At 42.5% G+C, this 25,156-nt stretch overlaps 1 protein-coding gene across 1 annotated transcript in view; it reads right to left on the bottom strand.

The window, feature by feature from the left end:
* The window catches only part of EIF2B3 (eukaryotic translation initiation factor 2B subunit gamma), a 136,261-nt gene that overhangs the window by 61,867 nt on the left and 49,238 nt on the right, over positions 1–25,156 (bottom strand). Inside the window, exon 5 of the mRNA XM_031002148.3 lies at positions 12,610–12,721. Coding sequence (XP_030858008.3) covers positions 12,610–12,721 — 112 coding nt within the window. The remainder of the gene's footprint in view (positions 1–12,609; positions 12,722–25,156) is intronic.

Genomic DNA, 25,156 nt, shown 5'->3' with positions numbered 1-25,156 from the left:
TGTAGAGATGTAGTCTCAGGATGTTGCCCAGGCTGGTCTCAAACTCCTGGCCTCAAGTTATTCTCTTGCCTCGGCCTCTCAAAGTGGACATTAGTGGTGTGAGCCACCGCACCCAGCCTTACTTGCTTTTAAAACTTTTTAAATTGGGAATTTTTTTTTTTTTTTTTTTTTGAGACAGAGTTCCACTCTTGTTGCCCAAGCTGGAATGCAATGGCGTGATCTTGGCTCACTGCAACCTCCGCTTCCCAGGTTCAAGTGATTCTCCTGCCTCAGCCTCCCAAGTAGCTGGGATTACAGGTGTGCACCACCATGCCTGGGTAATTTTTTGTATTTTTAGTAGAAATGGGTTTCACTGTGTTAGCCAGGCTAGTCTCAAATTCCTTACCTCAGGTGATCCGCCCACCTCGGCCTCTCAAAGTGTTGGGATTATAGGCGTGAGCCACTGTGCCCAGCCAGAAAAATTTTTAAAATACAGAAAAGTACAAAGAAAAAAATAATAATCATCAATACTTCCACATTCCAGAATTGTTACTATCTCAGCATAAATGTTGTTTTTAAAAAAGAAACATCACATTTATTTTATGAAAAAAGATGTACTTATCTCACAGAATTCAAGGATTTTAGAGAATTACTAAGAGTTTAAAAAATTCTCCTTCCTTCCTTCCTTCATTTCTTCCCTCCCTCCCTTCCTTCCTTTTTTGAGACGGAGTCTCGCTCTGTCACCCAGGCCAGAGTGCAGTAGCGCGGTCTTGGCTCACTGCTAGCTCCGCCACCCGGTTTCACGACATTCTCCTGCCTCAGCCTCCCAAGTGGCTGGGACTACAAGTTCCCGCCACCACGCCCAGCTAATTTTTTGTATTTTTAGTAGAGATGCGGTTTCACCGTGTTAGCCAGGATGGTCTCGAACTCCTGACCTTGTGATCCACCCGCTGCGGCCTCCCAAAGTGCTGGGATTACAGGCGTGAGCCACCGTGCCCCGCCCATTATTTTAAATTTTATTTTATTTTTTTTGGTCACGCGTGGTGGCTCACACCTGTAATCCCAGCACTTTGTGAGGCCGAGGCAGGTAGATCATTTGAGGTCAGCAGTTCAAGACCAGCCTGGCCAACATGGTGAAACCCTGTCTCTACTAAAAATATAAAAATTAGCTGAGTGGTAGTGGCACATGCCTGTAATCCCAGCTACTTGGGAGGCTGAGGCAGGAGAATTGCTTGAGCCTGGGAGGCGGAGATTGCAGTAAGCAGAGATTGTGCCGCTGCACTCCAGTCTGTGTGACAGAGTGAGACCCTGTCTCAAAAAAAAAAAAATTATTATTATTTTTTGAGATAGGGTCTCGTTCTGTTGTCCAGGCTGGAATGCAATGGCATGATCACAACGCACTGCAGCCTCGAACTCCCCGGTAATTCCTCTCAAGAATGATGAAAGTTCACTGCAGCCTTGGCCTCCCAGGCTCAAGCAATCCTCCTGTCTCAGCCACCTAAGCAGCTGGGATTAGAGGCATGTGCTGCCATGCCCAGCGAATTAAAAAAAATTATTTATAGAGATGAGGTCCTGCTATGTTGCCCAGGCTGGTCTTGAAATCCTGGGCTAAAGTGATTCTCCAGCCTAGGTCTCCCAAAGTGCTGGGATTACAGGAGTGAGCCACTGTGCCTGGCTTTAATTCTTATTACCCAGGAATAACAATCATTATAGACACTTCTTTATGTACATATACAAATAGATGTACTGTTATAAAAAACAAAATGCTATTTTAAAAATTTTATTTTTAATATAAAAATGACTATTCAATTTTACTGGTATTTAACAAAAGAAAAAAGAAAAAGTAAAAATGAAGGAAATAGTAAACTTAATATATCTTCACCATTAAAGATACTATTTCTTAGAAGATCTTGTGCCTAAAAACAGATTTTAAGAACAAAATATTAAGAGGTTGAAATTATTATGGTTTTTTTAGGTCTGTTAATGTTTTCTAACTTCCTACTATGAAAGATGATGTTATTAATATCTAGCAATGTTTTTTCTTCCCACACTTTTATCTCTTGATTTTTGGCAGTTATATTTTTATGTTGTCCAGTTTCAAGATATTTAAATTACATTCTGCAACCATAATTCCTATAGTTGTTGTGTGTCAGTTCTACATATAAATGGGCTAAATGTTAATGAACATGGTTTCTCTATTACCATATTCTTTATTTTGACTCAATTGTTGGCATTTTATTTTATTTTAATTTTGAGACAGGGTCTCTCTCTGTTGTCCAGGCTAGAGTGCAGTGGCATGATCTTGGCTCACTGCAGCCTCTGCCTCCTGGGCTAACACAATCCTCCTACCTTGGCCTCCGGAGTAGCTGGGACTACAGGGATACACCACCATGCTTGGTTATTTATTTTTATTTTTATTTTTATAGAGACAAGATCCCACCATATTGCCCAGGCTGATCTCAAACTCCAGGGCTCAAGTGATCCTCCCACCTTGGCCTCCCAAAGTGCTAGGATTACAGGCTGGTTGAAGTTTTATTTTCAAGAAGGGCTCAGGCCTCGCATGGTGGCTCACTCCTGTAATCCCAGCACTTTGGGAGGCCAAGGTGGGAGGATCACTTAAGCCCAGGGGTTTGAGACCAGCCTGGGCAATATAATGAGACTTCATCGCAACAAAAAACAAACAAAAATTAGCCAAGTGTGGTGGTGCACACCCATAGTGGTAGCTACTCAGGAGGCTGAGGTAGGAGGATTGATTGAGCCCAGGGGCAGAGGCTGCAGTGAGCCACTGTACTCCAGCCTTGAGACAGAGCAAGATTCTGTCGCAAAAAAAAAAAAAAAAAAAAAAAAAGAAAAAAGAAAAGGAAGGGCTCAGGGCTCATATGTCATAAGTCTTTTCATGCCTGAGAATGCCTACTGCTTTTATATTTGAATAAAATCGTCATTGTTTATAATATTCTTTTTTTTTCTGGTTATCTATCAATCTGCATACTCAGTTTATAATATTCTCGAGTTCCACTTGCTTTCCCTGAAAAGTCTGTGGACAGGACATTGTTCCTCTTGTATTAAATGTTGGGAATAACTCAGAGGTAAGCCTAATTTTTTTCTTCCATGTAAATGATTTGCTTTTTGCCTCTGGATACTTGAATTCTTTCTTTATCCCTGAAGCTTCATAAGTACTTTAGGATAAATCTGGCCAAATTATCTTAGAACACACTACACTCTTAAAATCTGCAGATTTGCCAAGTGCGGTGGCTCACACCTGTAATCCCAGCACTTTGGGAGGCTGAGGCGGGCCAATCACCTGAGGTCAGGAGTTTGAGACCAGCCTGACCAACATGGGGAAACCCCGTCTCTACTAAAAATACAAAATCAGCCAGGCATAGTGGCTCATGCCTATAATCCCAGCTACTCTGGTGGCTGAGGCAGAAGAATCGCTTGAACCCGGGAGGCAGAGGTTGCGGTGAGCCGAGATTGCGCCATTATACTCCAGCCTAGGCAACAACAGCAAAAACTCCATCTCGAAAAAAAAAAAAAGAAAAAAAAATCTTCAGATTTTACTTGATTCAGAAATTTTAATGTATTATATATCTTGCTCTTATTTTAAAAAATTAAAATTGAAGTTATATACGCATATAAAGAGGCAAGTAGTTTCTCAAGGTTTTTAATGAAAAAAACTGAATCATCTATTCCCTTTCCTGCCCATTTTCTGTTCCCCAGATATGCCCATTTTTAACTCTTTTAGCAGATCCACTTAGTATTTATTTTGCCACCAATAACACTCTTTTTTTTGAGACGGAGTCTTCCTCTGTTGCCCAGGCTGGAGTTCAGTGATGCGATCTCGGCTCACTGCAAGCTCCGCCTCCCGGGTTCACGCCATTCTCCTGCCTCAGCATCCTGAGTAGCTGGGACTACAGGCGCCCGCCACCACGCCCGGCTAATTTTTTGTATTTTTAGTAGAGACGGGGTTTCACCGTGTTAGCCAGGATGGTCTCAATCTCCTGACCTCATGATCCACCCGCCTCGGCCTCCCAAAGTGCTGGGATTACAGGCATGAGCCACTGTGCCCAGCCTTTTTTTTTTTTTTTTTTTTTTTTTCAGATGGAGTCTCGCTCTGTCCCCCAGGCTGGAATGCAGTGCAGTGGCACAATCTTGGCTCCACTGTAATCTCTGCCTCCCAAGTTCAAGCGATTCTCCTGCCTCAGCCTCCCGAGTAGCGGGGATTACATGCATCCACCACCACGCTCAAATAATTTTTCTAATTTTAGTAGAGAGGATTTCACCATGTTGACCAGGCTGGTCTCAAACTTCTGACCTCAAGTGACCTGGCCGTCTTGGCCTCCCAAAGTGCTGGGATTATAGGAGTGAGCCTCTGTGCCCAGCAATAGCATAGTAGCTTTTTTTTTTTTTTTTTTAAGACGGAGTTTCACTCTTGTTGCACAAGCTGGAGTGCAATGGCGCCAGCTTGGCTTACTGTAACCTCTGCCTCCCAGGTTCAAGCAATTCTCCTGCCTCAGCCTCCCGGGTAGCTGGGATTACCAGTGCACACCACCACACCCGGCTAATTTTTTGTATTTTTAGTAGAAACAGGGTTTCACCAAGTTAGCCAGGCTGGTTTCAAACTCCTGGCCTCAGGTGATCCACCTGCCTCTGCCTCCCAAAGTGCTGGGATTACAGGCGTAAGCCACTGCACCTAACCAATAGCATTCTTATATTGGTATTTTTCAGGTTTTCCATTTCAGGAATAATCTGATTTTCCATTGTGGAAAACAGGATTTAACCTATTTTCATCATCAACCCTGCTCCCATCATATACACCCATACTTCCTTATGCCTTTTACCTTCCCAATAATTGTTATATTATTTTGGTCAGCTCAATAATCAATGCTTAAGTTATTATGACTTCAGCTCTACGTATTAGCTATTAACTATAGAAGAGGACGATTTCACTCTTTTATTCCCTCATGCTTCCAACATACTAACCTCATCTCATCATTCCAAAGTAATTAAATCATAATTTGGGTTAGACTGTATCAGTGATTGCATTAGTATGCATATTTAAATATTAGTTACAGGCCGGGCTCAGTGGCTAATGCCTGTAATCCTAGCACTTTGGGAGGCTGAGGTGGGTGGATCACTTGAGGTCAGGAGTTCGAAACCAGCCTGGCCAACATGGTGAAACTCCATCTCTATTAAAAATACAAAAAAATTAGCTGGGCGTGGTGGCACACGCCTGTAATCCCAACTACTTGGGAGGCTGAGGCAGGAGAATCACTTGAACCCAGGAGGTGGAGGTTGCAGTGAGCTGAGATCACGGCACTGCACTCCAGCCTGGGCAACAGACTGAGACTCCCTCTCAAAAAAAAAAAAAAAATTAGTTACAGCGGAACCACACAGTCACTAAGAATTTTTTCACCTGCACATTTTTGTGGTTTGCCTTGGTGTGAATAATTGTCTTATTTCTTAGTTTTCTAGGTGCTTACCAATAGTTCAACTCCAAACTAACTACTTAAGTGCTCCAAATCCTCTCAAAATGTTGAAACACATCACATGTTGTGTCATTTTCATCAGAAGAAATATGATCATCTTGAAGAAATCATTCCCAAGTTTTCTGACCTATTCCAGTGTGGTCTGGTTGCCATTTATACTGGGTGTACATGTGTTAGCCTGGAATCTCCCTTCATCATCATACTGGGGATTCATTTCATCTTAATTGAATGTCCTTTTTTTTTTTTTTTTTTTTGAGACGGAGGCTCACTCTGTCACCAGGCTGCAGTGCAGTGGTGCAATCTCGGCTCACCGCAATCTCCACCTCCCGGGTTCAAGTGATTCTCCTGCCTCAGCCTCCCGAGTAGCTGGGATTACACGCATGCGACAACATGCCCGGCTACTTTTTTTTTTTTTTTAGTAGATATGGAGTTTCTCCATGTTGGCCAGGATGGTCTTGATCTCCTGACCTCGTGATCCGCCCACCTCGGCCTCCCAAAGTGCTGGGATTATAGGCATGAACCACTGCACCCGGCCTGAATGTCCTTTTTCTTTCTTTTTTTTTTTTTGAGCAGAGTCTCCCTCTGTCGTTCAGGCTGGAGTGCAATGATGCGATCTAGGCTCACTGCAACCTCTGCCTCCCAGGTTCAAGCATCAGTGCCCTTTTTCTTATATCCTGTGTCTTCCTCTTTCTTAGTTTATGCTAAAGTTTTGGTGCTATATAAACTCTAGCAGCTTTCCTTTTTTAATTTAATTTTTAATTTTTGTGGGTACATGCTAGGTACATACACTGATGGGTTACATGAGATATTTTGACACAGGCATGCAATACGTAATAATCACATCAGGGTAAATGGGGGTATCCATTACCTCAAGCATTTATCCTTTGTGTGACAAACAACCCAATTATACTCTCTTAGTTATTTTAAAATGTACAATTAAATTATTTTTTATTATAGTCACCCTGTTGTGCTAGCAAATATTAGGTTTTATTCATTCTTTCTAACTAATTTTTTGTACCCATTAACCATTCCCCACTCCCACCACCCCCACACTCTCTACCCTTTCCAGCCTCTGGTAACCATCCTTCTACTCTCTACCTCCGTGAGTTCCATTGATTTTTAGCTCACACAAACAAGTAAGTGAAAACATGCAGTTTGTCTTTCTGAGCCTGGCTTATTTCACTTAACATAATGACCTCCAGTTCCATCCATGTTGTATTAATGACAGGATCTCATTCTTTTTTATGTCTGAATAGTACTTAATTGTGTATATGTACCACATTTTCTTTATCCATTCATCTGTTGATGGACGCTTAGTTGCTTCCAAATCTTGGCTATTGTGAACAGTGCTGCAATAAACATAGGAACGCAAATATCTCTTCAATATACTGTTTTCCTTTCTTGTGGGTATATACCTAGGAGTGGGATTGCTGGATTGTATGGTAGCTCTATTTTTAGTTTTTTGAGGAACCTCCAAACTGTTCTCCATAGTGGCTGTACTAATTTATATTCCCATAAACAGTATATGAGAGTTCCCCTTTCTCCACAACCTTGCCAGCATTTGCTACTACCTCACTTTTGGATAAAAGGCATTTTAACTAAGGTGAGATGACATCTCATTGTTTTTATTTGCATTCTCTGATGATCAGTGATGTTGAGCACCTTTTCATATATCTGCTTGGCATTTATTTGTATGACTTCTTTTGAGAAATGTCTATTCAAATCTTTTGCCTATTTAAAAGTCAGATTCGGTTTTCTCCTATAAAGTTGTTTGAGCTCCTTCTATATTCTGGTTATTAATCCCTTGTCAGATGGGTAGTTTGCAAATATTTTCTCTCATTCTGTGGGTTGTCTCTTTACTTTATTGATTGTTTCCTTTGCTGTGCAAAAGCTTTTTAACTTGATACGATCCCATTTGTCCATTTTGCTTTGGTTGCCTGTGCTTGTGGGGTATTACTCAAGACATCTTTGCTCAGACCAATGTCCTGGAGACTTTCCTCAACGGTTTCTTGTAGTAGCTTCATAGTTTGAGGTCTTAGATTTAGGTCTTTAACCATTTTGATTTGATTTTTGTATATGGCAAGAGACAGGGGTCTAGTTTCATTCTTTTGCATATGGATATCCAGTTTCCCTAGCACCATTTATTGAAGAGATTGTCCTTTCCCCAACGTATATTCTTGGCACCTTTGTCAAAAATGAGTTCACTGAAGGTGTATGGATTTATCTCTGGTTCTCTATTCTGTTCCACTGACCTATGTGTCTGTTTTTATGTCAGTACCATGCTGTTTTGGTTACCAAAGCTCTGTAGTATAATTTGAAGTCAGGTAATATGATTCCTGTAGCTTTGTTCTTTTTGCTTAGGATAACTTTGGCTATTCTGGGTCTTCTGTAATTCCATATGTATATATTTTTTATTTTATTTTATTTTATTTTATTTTTTTTGAGATGGAGTCTTGCTCTGTCACCCAGGCTGGAGTGCAATGGCACAATCTCAGCTCACTGCAACCTCCACCTCATGTGATACTCCTGCCTCAGCCTCCCAAGTAGCTGGGATCACAGGCACCCATGACCACGCTCAGCTAATTTTTGTGTTTTTAGTAGAGATGGGGTTTCACCACATTGGCCAGGCTGGTCTCTGGTCTCTAACTCCTGATCTCAAATGATTCACCCGCCTTGGCCTCCCAAAGTGCTGGAATTACAGGCGTGAGCCACCATGCCCAGCCAATTCCATATAAACTTTAGGATTGTTTTTTCTATTTCTGTGAAGAATGTCATTGGTATTTTGATAGGGATTGCATAAAATCTGTAGATTGCAGCCAGGCATGGTGGCTCACACCTGTCACACCTGTAATCTCAGCACTTTGGGAGACCGAGGCGGGAGAGTCACCTGAGGTCAGGAGTTCGAGACAGCCTGGGCAACATGGTGAAACCCCATCTCCACTAAAAATACACAAATTAGCTGGGCATGGTGGTGGGCGCCTGTAATCCCAGCTACTTGGGCGGCTGAGGCAGGAGAATCATTTGAGCCCGGGAGGTGGAGGTTGCAGTGAGCTGAGATCACACCACTGCACTCTAGCCTGGGATATAGAGCGAGACTCTGTCTCAAGACAAAAAAAAAAATCTGCAGATTGCTTTGAAGAGTATGGATATTGTAACAATACTGATTTTTTCAATCCATGAACATGGAATATCTTTCCATTTTTTGTGTCCTCTTCAAATTCTTGCATCAATATTTTATAATTTTCATTGTAGAGACCTTTTGCTTCTTTGGTTAAGTTAATCCCCAGGTGTTTTGTTTTATTTGTAGCTATCGTAATAGAATTACTTTCTTGATTTCTTTTTCAGATTTTTTTTTTTTTTTTTTTTTTTTTTGAGACTGAGTCTTGCTCTGCTGCCCAGGCTGGAGTGCAGCGGCACCATCTCGGCTCGCTGTAACCTCTGCCTCCCAGCTTCAAGCACTTCTCATGCGTTAGCCTCCCAAGTAGCTGGGACTACAGGCACATACCACCATGCCTGGCTAATTCTTTTTCAGATCCTTTGCTGTTAGCATATAGAAATACTACTGATTTTCATATATTGATTTTGTATCCTGGAACTTTACTATATTTATCAGTTCTAATAGTTTTCCATGGAGTCTTTAGTTTTTCCAAATACAAGATTATTTCATCTGCAAACACAGATAATTTGACTTCTTCCTTTCCAATTTAGATGCCCTTTATTTCCTTCTCTTGTTTGACCGCTCTAGCTAGGACTTCCAGTACTATGCTGGGTAACAGCAGTGAAAGTGGGCATCCTTGTCTAGTAGCTTTCTCAAAATAGATGCATGGAAAACAAATGTCTAAAAAGTTCTCATTCTACTCTCATATTTGATTGATAGTTTGATTAGATAGAAATAAGAATGTTAAAGTCATTGTTTATAGTTGCCAGTGTTGCTGTTAGGAAGTTCAAAGCTATTTTAATTCCTTTGTATATGATATCCTCTCTCCTCTCCGGGAGCTTGTAAGATCTCTTTGTTAGCAGTTATAAAATTTCACAATGATAACCTTGGTATGTTTCTTTTCTCCATTTTACTGGGAACTCAGTTTCCTTTCAGTCTAGAAACCCAGCTCCTTTTATCCTCAGAAAATTTTAAAAATTATTTCACTGATGTTTTCTTCTCTCTTCATTTCTTTCTTTCTAGAAATCCATGTTCTAATTCAGAGGCATTAATTCATTAATTACATTTAATCATCTTTGTATTTCATTTCTATGAGATTCTAATTTCTTTCTTTTCCTCCCTTCCTTCCTCCCTCCCTCCTTCTCTTTCTCTCTTTCTTTCATTTTTTTGAGACAGGGTCTCACTCTGTCACCCAGCCTGGAGTGCAGTAGTATAATCATGGCTCACTGCAGCCTCAACCTCCTAGGCTCAAGCAATCCTCCAACCTCAGAGATTCTAATTTCTTTCCTTTTTTTTTTTTTTTTTTGAGACAGAGTCTCGCTGTGTCACCCAGGCTGGAGTACAGTGGTGCAATCTCGGCTCACTGCAAGCTCTGCCTCCCAGGTTCATGCCATTCTCCTGCCTCAGCCTCCCGAGTAGCTGGGACTACAGGTGCTCGCCACCACACCCAGCTAATTTTTTGTATTTTTAGTAGAGACAGGGTTTCACCGTGTTAGCCAAGATGGTCTTGATCTCCTGACCTTGTCATCCCCCCGCCTAGGCCTCCCAAAGTGCTGGGATTACAGGCGTGAGCCACCACGCCCAGCCAGAGATTCTAATTTCTTAAACGATTTTCTTTTTTACCTAGATCACTGATATCTCAAACCATTCCTCTTTGTCAATAATTTGATTTTCAGTGGTGTCTATGCCATTCTTTAGCTATTTTAAAATTTATTAACTCTGTAATCATTTAATCCTTTTTTTGTTTGTTTGTTTTTGTTTGTTTTTTGAGACCAAGTCTCACTCTGTCGCCCAGGCTGGAGTGCAATGGCGCAATCTAGGCTCACTGCAACCCCTGACTCTTGGGTTCAAGCAATTCTCCTGCCTCAGCCTCCCAAGTAGCTGGGACTACAGGCACATGCCACCACGCCTGGCTAATTTTTGTATTTTTAGTAGAGACGGGGTTTCACTGTGTTAGCCAGGATGGTCTCGATCTCCCGACCTTGTGATCCACCTGCCTCTGCCTCCCAAAGTGCTGGGATTACAGGCGTGAGCCACCATGCCTGGCCAATCCTCTTTTTTTTAGTTCTATGATATCCTCTTTTTTATCATCTCATTACTGAACTTTTATTTATTAAATTCATGTTGTAATAAGTAGTTTTACGGTTATACAGTTGCATAGTTTTAAGAAAATTTCTTCTGTTTCTTGAGTTATATTCTTTTCAGGATAGCTTCTTTGTCTTTTACGGGACATTTTTCTTGCTTTCATTTTGTTTTCTGTAGTGTATTTGTACAGCTGACATTCTGATTCTTTTGAGCTTACTCATGCTTGAGTCATGGCTCTGCCCAGATGTTTTATTTGTTTTGATATAACATAAATGAATTGTCTCTTTTCCTTCTGTATCTGAGACCAGCTACCATGTAAGTACTGGTGTGGAGAAACTGGGGCTCTTATGCACTGTTAGTGGGATTGTAAAATAGTGAAAATGCCATGGAAACAGTATGTAGTTTCCTCAAAAAATTAAACATCATAGTTCTCTACCATATGATCCAGTAATCCCACTTCTAAATATATATCCAAAAGAACTGAAAGCAAGGTCTTGAAGAGATGTCTGTACACCCACGTTCACTGCAGCACTATTCACAATAGCCAAGAGGTGGCAGCAACTCAAATGTCTGTCAGAAGATAAATGGATGACAAAATGTGGCTACATACATACAACGGAGTATTATTCAGCCTTAAAAAAAACGAAATCCATTATATGCTACGGCATGGACAAACCTTGAGGACATTATGCTAAGTAAAATAAGCCAGTCACAAAAAGACCAATATTGTATGATTTCACTTAGATATTTAAAGTAGAATCGTGGGTAGCAAGGCCTTGTGGGGAGAAAAAAATGGGGAGCTGTTGTTTGATAGGTATAGAATTTCAGATTTGCAAGATGAAAGTTCTCGAGATCTGTTTCACCACAATGTGAACACATTTAACACTACTCAACTGTTCACTTAAAAATGGCCACTTAGGGCTGGGCGCGGTGGCTCACTCCTGTAATCCCCAGCACTTTGGGGGCTGAGGCGGGTGGACTACGGGTCAGGAGTTCAATACCAGCCCAGCCAATATGGTGAAACCCCGTATCTACTAAAAATACAAAAATTAGCTGGGTGTGGTGGCGCATGCCTGTAGTCCCAGCTGCTTGGGAGGCTGAGGCAGGAGAATCGCTTGAACCTGGGAGGCGGAGGTTACAGTGAGCCAAGATTGCACCATTGCATTCCAGCCTGGGCAACAGAGCAAGACTCCCTCTCCAAAAGAAAAGGCCACTTAGAATGGGCCGCACGGTGGCTCACGCCTGTAATCCCAGCACTTTGGGAGGCTGAGGTGGGTGGATCACTTGAGGTCAGGAGTTTGAGACCAGCCTGGCCAACATGGTGAAACTCCATCTCTACCAAAAATACAAAAATTAGCTGGGTGTGGTGGCGCATACCTGTAATCCCAGCTACTCAGGAGGCTGAGGCAGGAGAATCACTTGAACCCAGGAGGCAGAGGTCGCAGTGAGCCAAGATTGCACCACTGCACTCCAGCCTGGGTGACAGAGTGAGACTCAGTCTCAAAAAACTTAAAACAAAAACCAAAGCCAAACCAAACCAAAACAAAACAAAACAAAAAAACAAAGGTTACAATGGTACCTTTTATGTCATGTGTTTTTTTTACCACTTTTTTTTTTAAAGGGGATTTATAACACTGTCAGAAAGACAGTCCTGTTCTCCTCACAGCTGCTTTGCTTTACTCTTTTGCAGGATTCGGCTCTACCTTGGCAAGAAAAGACAGGGAAACAGGCTTATGCAGTGAAGAAAAGCCTTCATCCTGTCTCATGGGAAAAATATTCACATACTTTTGTCAATTTCACACAGTATAGTCTAGTTTTCATTCCCTCTTTCCCATCCACTGGGTGGTTTTATTTTGTTTTAAGACAAGGAGAATTGCCAGAAGAAAAAACCCTAGGGCTTACTTCTGTAGGATGGATCCCTTAATGACCAGCTCTTCATCCAAGTCTGCTTCATTAGCCATGAAGAGCAGCCTCTTTCCTGTGCTGTCCACTCCAATGAAGTCACGCTGCTCCACTGAATCATACAAAAGAAAAAAAAAAATCAAATAAAGCCATTTGCCCTGCCTGTATGAATACGCCAGGGAACACAGTATCTGCTCAGTGCTCTTGGAAACAACACAGGATTGAAGGGTGGGTGCAGTGGCTCACGCCTGTAATCCCAAGACTTTGGGAGGCCGAGGTGGGTGGATCACCTGGGGTCAGGACTTTGAGACCAGCCTGGCCAACACGGCGAAAGACTGTCTCTACTAAAAATACAAAAATTAGCCGAGTGTGGTGTTACGCCCTGTAGTCCCAGCTGCTTGGGAGGCTGAGGCAGGAGAATTACTTGAACCCGGGAGGTGGAGGTTGCAGTGAGCTGAGATCGTGCCACTGTAGTGCACTCCAGCTTGTGTGACAGAGTGAGATTCCATCTCAAAAAAAAAAACAGGATTGAGATGAGAGAGGAGCTATAATAAGTGTGTTAGGCCATTTTGCGTTACTATAAAGAATCTGCAACTAGGTAATTTACAAAGAAAGATTTATAATTTATAATTGTCTCATGGTTCTGCAGGGTATACAGGAAGCATACAGGAGGTTTCTGGGGAAGCCTCAGGGAACTTTTTACTCATGGCAGAAGGTAAAGCGAGAGCAGGCTGGTCACATGGCAAGAGAGGGAATAAGAGAGAGCTGGGGGAGAGATGCCATACACCTTTAAATGAGAACTCACTCACTATCACAAGAACAGCACCAAGCCATGAGGGGTCCGTACCCATGACCCAAACACCTCCCACCAGGCCCTACCTCCAACACTGGGGATTACATTTCAACAAGAGATTTGGGGGAACATCCAAACTATACCAATGAGTGTCCTATAGCACATGCCATGGTGTTTAAAACATGGGTGATCAAATTTGTTTTGTACTGCTCTAAAGGATATTATTAAGTTAATTGGTGAAGTTTAAACAAGGTCTGTATGTTAAAGTATGGTACCAATGTAATTTCCTGTTTTGAGAGACTATCATTTTTGGAGGAGAGGGAGGAAATACATATTGACATATTTAAAGGCAAAGGAAAATCATATCTGCAACTTATTCTCAGATAGCTCAGAAAATAATAATCATATATATTATATTATGTATGCATTATATATATTGAATATATATTACAAAGAAAGAGAGAGTGGCTGGGCAGTGGTTCCTGCCTGTAATTCCAGCACTTTGGGAGGCTGAGGCAGAAGCATCACTTGAGCCCAGGAATTCAAGATCAGCCTGGGCAACACTGCAAGACCTCATCTCTACAAATAATAAAAAAATTAGCTGGGCATGGTGGCATGCACCTATAATGAGGAAGCTGAGGCAGGGGGATCCCTTTAGCCTGGGAGGCTAAGGCTGCAGTGAGCCATGACTGCTGTACTGTACTCCAGCTTGGGTGACAGACCAAGACCTTCTCTCAGAAATAAATAGGCCGGGCATGGTGGCTCACACCTGTAATCCCAGCACTTTGGGAGGCCAAGGCAGGTAGATCACCTGAGGTCAGGAGTTCCAGACCAGCCTGGCCAACATGGTGAAACTCGTCTCTACTAAAAATAAAAAAATCAGCTGGCGAGTGTGGTGGCAGGCACCTGTAATCCCAGCTACTTGGGAGGCTGAGGCAGGAGAATCACTTGAACCTGGGAGGCAGAGGCTGCAGTGAGCTGAGATCACACCACTGCACTCCAGCCTGGGCGACAGAGTGAGACTCCATCTCAATAAATAAATTAATTAATTAAGTAAAGTTACTTTATTTATTTAGGGCGCTTCGTTGTTTTTGTTTTAAAGAATTTTCTCTCTGCAAATAATAATCTAGGTCTTCTTACCGTGAAAATGGGAATAATATTATTTAAAGTCATCCACATTCAACCAACATTAACTACAGGCAGTAGATTCTATGCTATGTATAGTCTATATTTTATTATGTGTGAAGAGGTCTTGGTAGACAGTGATCTTACAGGCTGCTATATTATTGCTATTTTCTATGTCATACTTCTCTTCCCCGACTAGATTATAAACTTTTCAAAGGCAGGCTTCTGATTCTTTTCTATCTCCCATAACATCTAGTACAGTGTTACATACTTAATAATATGTGCTACTAACATCTGTACAGTATCTATAGCTTACAGAAACATTTTCTCATAGTGACAAAATAGCAGAATGATTAAGAACAGAACTTCTGGAGCCAGACTGCCTGGGTATGAATCCCAGCTCAGCCAATTACCAGTTTATGTTAGAGCAAGTTACTTAACCTCTCTTCCTCAGTTTCATCTACAAAATGGGGATAATAATAGTGTTTGTCTCACAGGTTTATTATGCAGAATAAATGAATTAATATTTGTAAAGAATTTATAATAGTGTTATTAACTAAAACATTAAATAAAATGTTAAGTTTAAAAATTAAACAAAATACACCCTCTAATTTAATCCTCACAACAACCACATAAGGCAATGCCTCAATACCTCTTTACATAGGAGAAACAGAAAGTTTAGCTCTAGGAAAAATGAGATCTGTAAAGATGAATTTGCTTCCTACTGACAGACAATGGCTGCTAAATAACAGAATATGTTTCGCTGTTGGCTAAAGCTGCCTGTATACCTATAACCAAATATATTATTCGATTGTACAATACGTTTAGCTCAGGTAGTTGAAAGTATTCAAGATCACCAATCAGATGGTCTCTGGTCATCTTATATGCAGTGTTTTAATATAAATGAGGAAAAACAATTATAAAAAATTATATGTTGGGGTTTTTTAGTTCAATAACCAAATGAAATCCAAAAAAGGAAGAGCAAATGCTGCCAATCTGAAGCTAAATTTTGCAGAGAATTTCAAATGCCACATAGCAGCTTAGACATATATCAACTTATACATTACATGGAAACTTGAGAATGTAACAAAGTCTGTAAGGGTCTCATTATGAGCCAGCCATTTAAAAAAGAAACACGGAGATGTTATTTTTGGATATAATTTGGAATGCTTCCCCTACTCAAGTCCTAAGGCTCACAGAAACCTTGAATCACTGATGTCCTGGGAGCAATAATTTCCAGCCAGCCAATTTTTCAGCTATGTTGCACTTTAGTCATTTTTCTCTCCCTCTCAGACCCTCCACCTTGTATTGCTTCTTTGCAGCTATTACAGTAACTGGGACTTCAGAATGTGATACAAATTATAGAAACTTGGAAAGGTTTCTTTCTGTTCTGCTTTAGCAAAATAGGAATTTCACTTTGGGAGCAGAGCAGGTAATTGTAGAATGTCTTCCTAAGAAGAAAGGCTACACAAACTTAAGAAAGCAGACAAAACTGAACTTCTATTAAAAAAAAAGTCCGTCATATTCAAGTATTCACGTTTTTTTTCCCTAGTTGATTTTTACTTTTCTGACTGATTCTTCTGTCTCATCTACAGGCATTTTGCTTATCTATTCATTCATTGATTCATTCATTCTACCAATAAATATCTTTGTACACCTACCCTATGGTAGGTGCTATGTCTAGAGTTAGGAATTCCAACTCATTTTATAAGGCCAGCATGATCCTGATGCCAAAACCAGGCAAGGATATTATGAGAAAGGAACAGGCAAATTTACTCATTAGCAAGTCAAAATAGTATGTCGAGTAGATTAAAAAGGGTCACAAACTTGTTGGAGCTCCTCCTATCCAAAGGTAAGGTTAGTTCCCTATCCTTTATATCTGGGCTTGCTCCATAACTAGCTTTGAACTAACAGAGCGCAGCAGCTGAAGTGACAGTATGTGTTTTGAGTTTAGACTTCAAGAGACTTTGTAGCTTCTGCTGTCATGCTTAGAACCTGCTGCTGCTACCTTGTAAACAAGCCTGGGCTAACCCCCTGGATGGTAAGAGACTAGATGAAAAGAAAAATCCAGCTGTCAAGGCTGAGGCTCTCCCTATATATTTTTTTCTTTTTTTTGGAGGTGCGGTCTTGCTCTGTCGCCCAGGCTGGAGTGCAGTGGTGCGACCTTGGCTCACTGCAACCTCCGCCTCTCGGGTTCAAGCAATTCTCCTGCCTCAACCTCCCAAGTAGCTGGGACCACAGGCATGTGCTACCATGTCCAGCTAATTTTTGTATTTTTAGTAGAGACGGGGTTTTGCCATGTTGGCCAGGCTGGTCTCGAACTCCTGACCTCAGGTGATCCACCCACCTCCCAAAGTGCTGGGATTACAGGTGTGAGCCACTGTGCCCAACCAAGGCTCTATACATATTAATAAGCCCAGTTACAGGAGACTAAGATAAGAATGATAGTTGCCTCCTAGTATTCACATTCTTGTATATCCCTTCATGAATGTGGGCTGGCCTAGTGACTTGCTTCTAACCAACAGAATGTGGCAAAGGTAATAAAATGTTACTTCTATAATTAGGTTACATAAGATTGTGACTTCTGTCTTTCTAGAAGAGTTTCTCCCCTGCTGGCTTTGATGAAGTAAGTTTCCATGTTGGAAAGGCCCAAGTGATAAAGAAAGGAGGGTAGCTTCTGGCCAACAGCATGGTGGAAACTGAGGTTCAGTCCAACAGTCCTAGGGAAATGAAATTCTCCCAATAACCAAGTAAGCTTGGAACCAAATCCCTTCCCAGTTGAGCCTTCAGATGAGACTCCAGCCCTAGCTGACATCTTGACTGCAGCCTTCTGAAAGACTGGTGGACCAGCTAAGTCATGCCTGGATTCTTGGCCCACAGTGTTGTTTTAAACTGTTAAATGTGTGGCAACTTTTATAAGTAATTAATTGTTAAAACACTAGCTGATATCACTTGAACAGAGATGAGCCATCTTGGCTACACTTAGGCCAAACTGCCAACCTACAGACTCATAAGCAAGTAAATGTTTGTTGTTTTAAGCCACTAGAGTTTAGGAACATTTGTTATGTAGTAAAAACTAATACAACGTGTAAAAAGATAATAAGCCATGACCAAGTTGGGTTTATCCCAGGTATCATCATCACATCACATATGAGAAAAATCATATACCACGTGATAGATGCAGAAAAAGCATCTGATAAAATTTATATCCTTAGGCCAAGAAGCTCCCAATAAATCAGAACTAGAAAGGAACTTTCTCAATCTGATAACAAGTACCTATAAAAATGTATAGTATGCTGGGCATGGTGGCTCATGCCTATAATCCCAGCACTTTGGGAGGCCAAGGCAGGTGGACCATTTGAGGCTAGGAGTTCAAGATCATCCTGGCTAACATGGCGAAACCTCATACCAAAACACAAATATTAGCTGGGCATGGTGGCACATGCCGGTAATCCCAGCTACTTGGGAGGTTGAAGCAGGAGAATTGCTTGAACCCAGGAGGCGGAGGTTGCAGTGAGCCAAGATTGTGCCACTGCACTCTAGCCTGGACAACAGAGAGAGACTGTCTCAAAATGAACACACACACACACACACACACACACACACACACACACATCCCTATAGTAATAAACATCATTTTAACTGGAGAGATGTTGAAAATATTCCTTTTAAAATCAGGAATGAGAAAAGGGTGCCAACTAGCATCATTTGTACACATAATTTTATTGGAGGTCCTGGCCAGCACAGTAAGACAAGAAAAAGAAACCAGAAACTTAGACTACTGGGTGGGGGTGGGAGGTCTACAGCCATATCACCCTGAAGGCATCTGATCTCATCTGATCTATGCAGGGTCAGGCCTAGTTAGTACTTGCATGGAAGTCTGCTTAGGAATACCATGTGATAAATAAACAAACAAACAAACAAACAAAAAACTATTGTGAGACCTTTGTCAAAGAATGCAAAATTTCACTTAGGAGGAATAAGCTCATAAAGAGACCTAATACAACCTGGTGACTAGTTAGTAACAATGTATTGTATTCTTGAAAATTCCTAAGAGAGTAGATTTTAAGTGTTCTCACTTGAAGAACTTTGGAAACAAAAAGATCCTATAAGCTCCCCCTCCCATCCCAAGAAAAAGAGGAAAAAAGTGTTTCATGCAAAGAATCAAGAATCAGAATGATGTTGGACTTCTTAAAAGAAAAGTTAGAAGACAGTAAAACAAAACAAAACAAAACAAAAACCTTCAAAATTTTGAGGGGATATGATTTCCAAGAGAAGTTTATATCCAGCCAAAATATGAAACAAATATGTGGGCAGAATAAAGACATCTTCAGGGATACAAAAGCTCAAAAATTTACTTCTCACAATCTGTACCTCAGGAGGCTTCCAGAGGATGTGTCCTACAGAAAATGTGGGTATAAAGTAAGAAAGAAGAAAATATGAGGTTCAAGATATGACAGTGAAGGGTGAACCTAAAATGACAGCTCTACAGCAGGGCAACTAACTCAGGTTAGAAAAGCTTTAGGAGAGGTACCTTGAAGAATTTGAAATTGAGAGGACATGTAGTGTGTTGCAATGTAAGGAGAGGAAATTCACACAATTGGAGCTTGGGTTGAATTAGTGACAAATACATAAAAAACAAGCAAATGAAAAAACAAGACAATCTTTAGGAAAACAAGAGGAGGAAAGAGAAAAGTAATCATATACTACAAGGCTCAACTGTGAATACTATTTATACTGTCATGATAATATAAACATAAAATATTCAGTTAATTAATAATACAATATGAATAACTATATTAGGAAATTGGGCCAAATACAAGGTTGCATACATGTAGTGGGGGCAGAGCATGTGGCAAAATAGAACCAAATCTTTACATTCTATAGTAAGAAGTGAACAGATAATTCTTAAAGCTAAAAAAATTAAGACACAGAAAATAAAAGCATGTTATTTGGAGATATGGAGTTAAATGCCAAAAAATTAGCTGAAAATGTTGAAAGTGGCATCTCTAAGTGGGGTGAGGGGCTGCTATTTATTATAATATATCTTAGATAATTAGATACTCTTTAAATTTTGGGCATATAAAACTTTGATAAAGATAAAAACTAAATTCAAAAAAGAAATAGCACAGGTTATGGAATCAGAAGGCATGGGTTTGAGTTCTGGCTCTTACCACTTACCACTGATGTTATCTCGAGCAACTGTCCACAAAATGCTATTAGGCCATAAATGCTATTAGGTCAAAATGCTATTAGGCCATAAAAAACAAGACAAACACTTGGTAAATAAGAAAATTATGACTGGGCACGCTGGCTCACACTTGTAATCCCAGCACTTTGGGAGGCCGAGGCGGGAAGATCACCTGAGGTTGGGAGTTTGAGACCAGCCTGACCAAAATGGAGAAACCCCGTCTCTACTAAAAATACAAAATTAGCCAGGCATGGTGGCACATGCCTGTAATCCCAGCTACTTGGGAGGCTGAGGCAAGAGAATCACTTGAATCCAGGAGGTGGAGGTTGCGGTGAGCCAAGATCGTGCCATTGCACTCCAACCTGGGCAACAAGAATGAAACAGGCTGGGCGCAGTGGCTCACACCTGTAATCCCGGCACTTTGGGAGGCTGAGGCAGGTGGATCACGAGATAAGGAGTTCAAGACCAGCCTGGCCAAGATGGTAAAACCTCGTCCTTACTAAAAAATACAAAAAATTAGCTAGGTGCAGTGGCAGGCGCCTGTAATCCCAGCTACTCGGGAGGCTGAGGCAGGAGAATCACTTGAACTCGGAGGGCAGAGGTTGCAGTGAGCCAAGATTGTGCCACTGCGATCTAGCCTGGGTGACAGAGTGAGACTCTGTCTCAAAAAACAAAACAAAACAAAACAAAATTCAATTTTGAGTATGTAGGAATTTCAAGTCACTTTATTTTTATTTTGTTTTTTAAATTTTTTTAATTTTTTATTATTTTTTACTATTTTTTTTTTTTTTTGAGAAGGAGTTTTGTTCTTGTTGCCTAGGCTGGAGTGCAGTGGTGATCCCAGCTCACTACAACCTCCGCCTCCCAGGTTCAAGCAATTCTCCTGCCTTAGCCTCCCGAGTAGCTGGGATTACAGGCACCCACCACCATGCCCAGCTAATTTTTGTATTTTTAGTAGAGACAGGGTTTCACCATGTTGGCCAGACTAGTCTTGAATTCCCGACCTCAGGTGATCCACCCACCTCAGCCTCCCAAAGTTCTGGGATTATAGGTGTGTGCCACACGCCTGGCCCACTTTATTTTTTTAAAATGGGGTGGGATTTGGAAGACTGAGAGAAGAAAATAGTTAACACAGAAGCCCAAACAGGTTTTTTTTGGTAGTACAGCTTCAAGAGAAATAAAGAAAGCTGTAGCAAAAGAAATACTGTACAGGCTCAGAACTGCCTGCCAACATCTGTTAGTGCAGAGGGAGCTAAGCCGATTAAGAGGTGACAGCCAAGTAAGAGTTTTCACTCATGGTTCTGAAGTACATTAACATGTACTGATTCTAGTCTGGGCCAAGGCTATATAACTCTGAGAACTGAGGAGTTTGGGAAATACTACAGTGAATTGGATTGGTTAAATAAAGTTTCCTAGAACATTTTCTATTTCAAGTATTCCAAGAGATACAGTGGGACTATAGAGACAATAGTCAATGATTTGTGTCATTAAATCATGATAGTATTAAACAATTACATAGAGGAATGCACAGGAAAAAAAGCCCCCTAATAAACATATTATCTGCAATAAAGCAACATAAATATATTATCTTCTCACTGAAATTGAGAAAAGGAAAGTTTCTAACAAGGGATGGAAAACAAATTATTTTTACATATTATTGCAAGTTTAAGATATATATGTATATACGGTGTCACTGAAATTTTCTTTCTATGTGTTGTCTTTACTGTTTGATGTTTGTGAATGTAAACAATTACAAATGAGAGGCTTTTATAAATTCTTTTTTTATTTTGGAGATGGAGTCTTGCTCTGTTGCCCAGGGTGGAATACAGTGGCGTGATCTTGGCTCACTGCAACCTCTGCCTCCTGGGTTCAAGCAATTCTCCTGCCTCAGCCTCCCGAGTAGCTGGGACTACAGGCATGTGCCACCACACCCAGCTAATTTTTTTGTATTTTTACAGAGAGAGGGTTTCACCATGTTGGTCAGGCTGGTCTCAAACTACTGACCTCAAATGATCCTCCTGCCTTGGCCTCCCAAACTGCTGGGATTATAGGCGTGAGCCACTGCACCCAGCCTGTAAATTCTTTTAAAAACACAACACCTAGTCTAATTTTCCCCATCAGATTCCAAGTTTCTTAAAATGCCCTATGACTGGGGAGAGTACAATGAACACTTTTTTGTGTCTCCTTGAGGGCAGGGATATTGTGGCATTTTGGTTTTTGTTTTTTTTTTTCCGTTTCTATAGCCTTGGTGCCTAGTTCAGGAGTTGGCATAATACATACTCAGTAACTGTGGTAAGCTGATCTCTTCACCCTTTCACTCAGTAAGTAGTATCGAGCAATGGCGAGACAATGGCTGAATAATAATGGTATCTACTGATGAAAAACAAGAAATGAGGTTTCTCAGAGTTTAGAACCCCATTTCCCTGCACAGCCTTAGCTGGGTTTCTGGGTCTTGCTTACACTTCTAAGTTGTCCATTTCTTTCCTGAGAAAAAAATTTTTTTTTCAAAAGTTGGTACGTTCTAGAAAATGCTGGAAAGCAGGGCTGTTTGAATCACTAGAAAAGTTACATGTGGGCCGGGCGCGGTAGCTCATGGCTGTAATCCTAGCACTTTGGGAGGCCAAGGCGGGTGGATCACTTGAGGTCAGGAGTTCAAAACCAGCCTGGCCAACATGGTGAAACCCCATCTCTACTAAAAATACAAAAAAAAAAAAAAAAATTAGCTGAGCGTGGTGGTGGACGCCTGTAAACCCACCTACTCAGGAGGCTGAGGCAGGAGAATTGCTTGAACCCGAGAGGCGGAGGTTGCAGTGAGCCAAGATCGCGCCATTGCACTCCAGCCTGGGTGACAGAATGAGACTCTGTCTCAAAAAAAGTTACATGTGAGCCTTCCAAAGAGGCTTGTCTAGACATTTGTCACTATGAGTTTCCCTTCAAACTTACAAGCTATTATGGTAAAAATGCAAACAAAAACACTCTGATATTCTGTGGTTTTTTAAAGTACTGCCATTTTACATGAAATAAATATGTGATATAGAATGTTTACAAAGTTATTAAATGAGATTTGTTAAGTTTCAGTACCAAATTACAATAGTAATTACAAATTATTAAGCATCTACTATCTTTCAGGTAACGAATGGGCCACATGCCTTATAAACATGTCATTTAATTCTCACAAAAATCCTGAAAGGATTCAGGCTCACTTTACAACAGAAGAAAATGAAATTCATGAAGATCAAGGTAATTTGCCCAAAATCCCACAGCTTTTGAGCACTGAAACCCAGTCTGAACTCTATAGACCTTGTGCTCTTAACAATCATGGTGCAGTGCTGGGTATTTATTTAAAAATCTTGAAACCATTTCTAAACATAAAATTAATAGACAATGTAGTCAGTATCAGTCTGCTAGATCCATATTGCTAAAAGCATTACAAGCTCACGCGCTCTTTTAATACCTACTTATGAATCCAACTATAGCTCAGACTAACATCTTTAGGATTTTAAACTGCTAGTGCTCAGGTCTACCTTCACTTACCTGGGGTGGGGGGCAAGAAGAGCTGCCTTTATAAGCAGGCCATTCAATAATATTTATTGATTGTTCACCATGGGACATAACTGGGCCAGGTGCTGGGAATAAAATAAACAAAACAGATATGATCCCTTCCCTTATGGAGCTTATAGTCCAGTAGGGGAAAGAGTAAATAAGAGAGCAGGCTGCTATATGTAGGCAAACAAAAGGATATAGTTTATATTAAAAGGTCAGGATAGGTCTTTCTCAGAAATAACTTGAAGGCTAAGCTGGATTTGGAATATATGTGTTCGGAGGAGAAAGGGACTAGAGAGCATTTCAGGCAAGGAAGCTGTGTAAAGACCCGTAGCAGGAATGAAATACTCCAAAAAGTCTAAACATGAATTTGATCCTGCCCTCTTTAGTATCTGTATCTCCTATAAATTTTCTGAGAAGAAAGTGCAAGGGGAAGAAAGGTGGCTCCAGAAACATCCAGAGATTAGCCATTCCCCTATAAGTCAGTAAGAATGCCATTTGAGGAAGTTGGGTCTAGAAGATCTAGACTATTAAACAATATCCTCTCCCTCTCCCTCTCCCGCTCCCGCTCCCGCTCCCGCTCCCGCTCCCGCTCCCGCTCCCTCTCCCTCTCCCCTCTCCCCTCTCCCCTCTCCCCTCTCCCCTCTTTCCACGGTCTCCCTCTGATGCCGAGCCGAAGCTGGACGGTACTGCTGCCATCTCAGCTCACTGCAACCTCCCTGCCTGATTCTCCTGCCTCAGCCTGCCGAGTGCCTGCGATTGCAGGCGCGCGCCGCCCCGCCTGACTGGTTTTCGTATTTTTTTGGTGGAGACGGGGTTTCGCTGTGTTGGCTGGGCTGGTCTCCAGCTCCTAACCGCGAGTGATCAGCCAGCCTCGGCCTCCCGAGGTGCCGGGATTGCAGACAGAGTCTGGTTAACTCAGTGCTCAATGGTGCCCAGGCTGGAGTGCAGTGGCGTGATCTTGGCCCGCTACAACCACCTCCCAGCCGCCTGCCTTGGCCTCCCAAAGTGCCGAGATTGCAGCCTCTGCCCGGCTGCCGCCCCGTCTGGGAAGTGAGGAGCGTCTCCACCTGGCCGCCCATCGTCCGGGATGTGAGGAGCCCCTCTGCCTGGCTGCCCAGTCTGGAAAGTGAGGAGCGTCTCTGCCCGGCCGCCATCCCATCTAGGAAACAAGGAGCGCCTCTTCCCAGCCGCCATCACATCTGGGAAGTGAGGAGCCTCTCTGCCCGGCCGCCCATGGTCTGAGATGTGGGGAGCACCTCTGCCCTGCTGCCCAGTCCGGGATGTGAGGAGCGTCTCTGCCCGGCCGCCCCGTCTGAGAAGTGAGGAGACCCTCTGCCTGGCAACCGCCCCGTCTGAGAAGTGAGGAGCCCCTCCGCCCAGCAGCCACCCCGTCTGGGAAGTGAGGAGCGTCTCCGCCCGGCAGCCACCTCGTCCGGGAGGGAGGTGGGGGGGTCAGCCCCCCACCCGGCCAGCCACCCCGTCCGGGAGGGAGGTGGAGGGATCAGCCCCCCGCCCGGCCAGCCACCCTGTCCGGGAGGTGAGGGGCGCCTCTGCCCGGCCACCCCTACTGGGAAGTGAGGAGCCCCTCTGCCCGGCCAGCCGCTCCGTCCGGGAGGGAGGTGGGGGGGTCAGCCCCCCGCCCGGCCAGCCAACCCGTCCAGGAGGGAGGTGGGGGGGGGGTCAGTCCCCCGCCCGGCCAGCCGCCCCGTCCGGGAGGGAGGTGGGGGGGCCAGCCCCCCGCCCGGCGAGCCGCCCCGTCCGGAAGGGAGGTGGGGGGGTTAGCCCACCGCCCAGCCTGCCGCCCTGTCCAGGAGGGAGGTGGGGGTTCGGCCCCCCGCCTGGCCGGCCACCCGGTCCGAGAGGTGAGGGGCGCCTCTGCCCGGCCGCCCCTA

The sequence above is a fragment of the Gorilla gorilla genome, chromosome 1 (genome assembly GCF_029281585.2).
Source record: "Gorilla gorilla gorilla isolate KB3781 chromosome 1, NHGRI_mGorGor1-v2.1_pri, whole genome shotgun sequence".
Lineage (NCBI taxonomy): Eukaryota > Metazoa > Chordata > Mammalia > Primates > Hominidae > Gorilla > Gorilla gorilla.
This window is presented reverse-complemented; position numbering and strand designations above follow the sequence as displayed.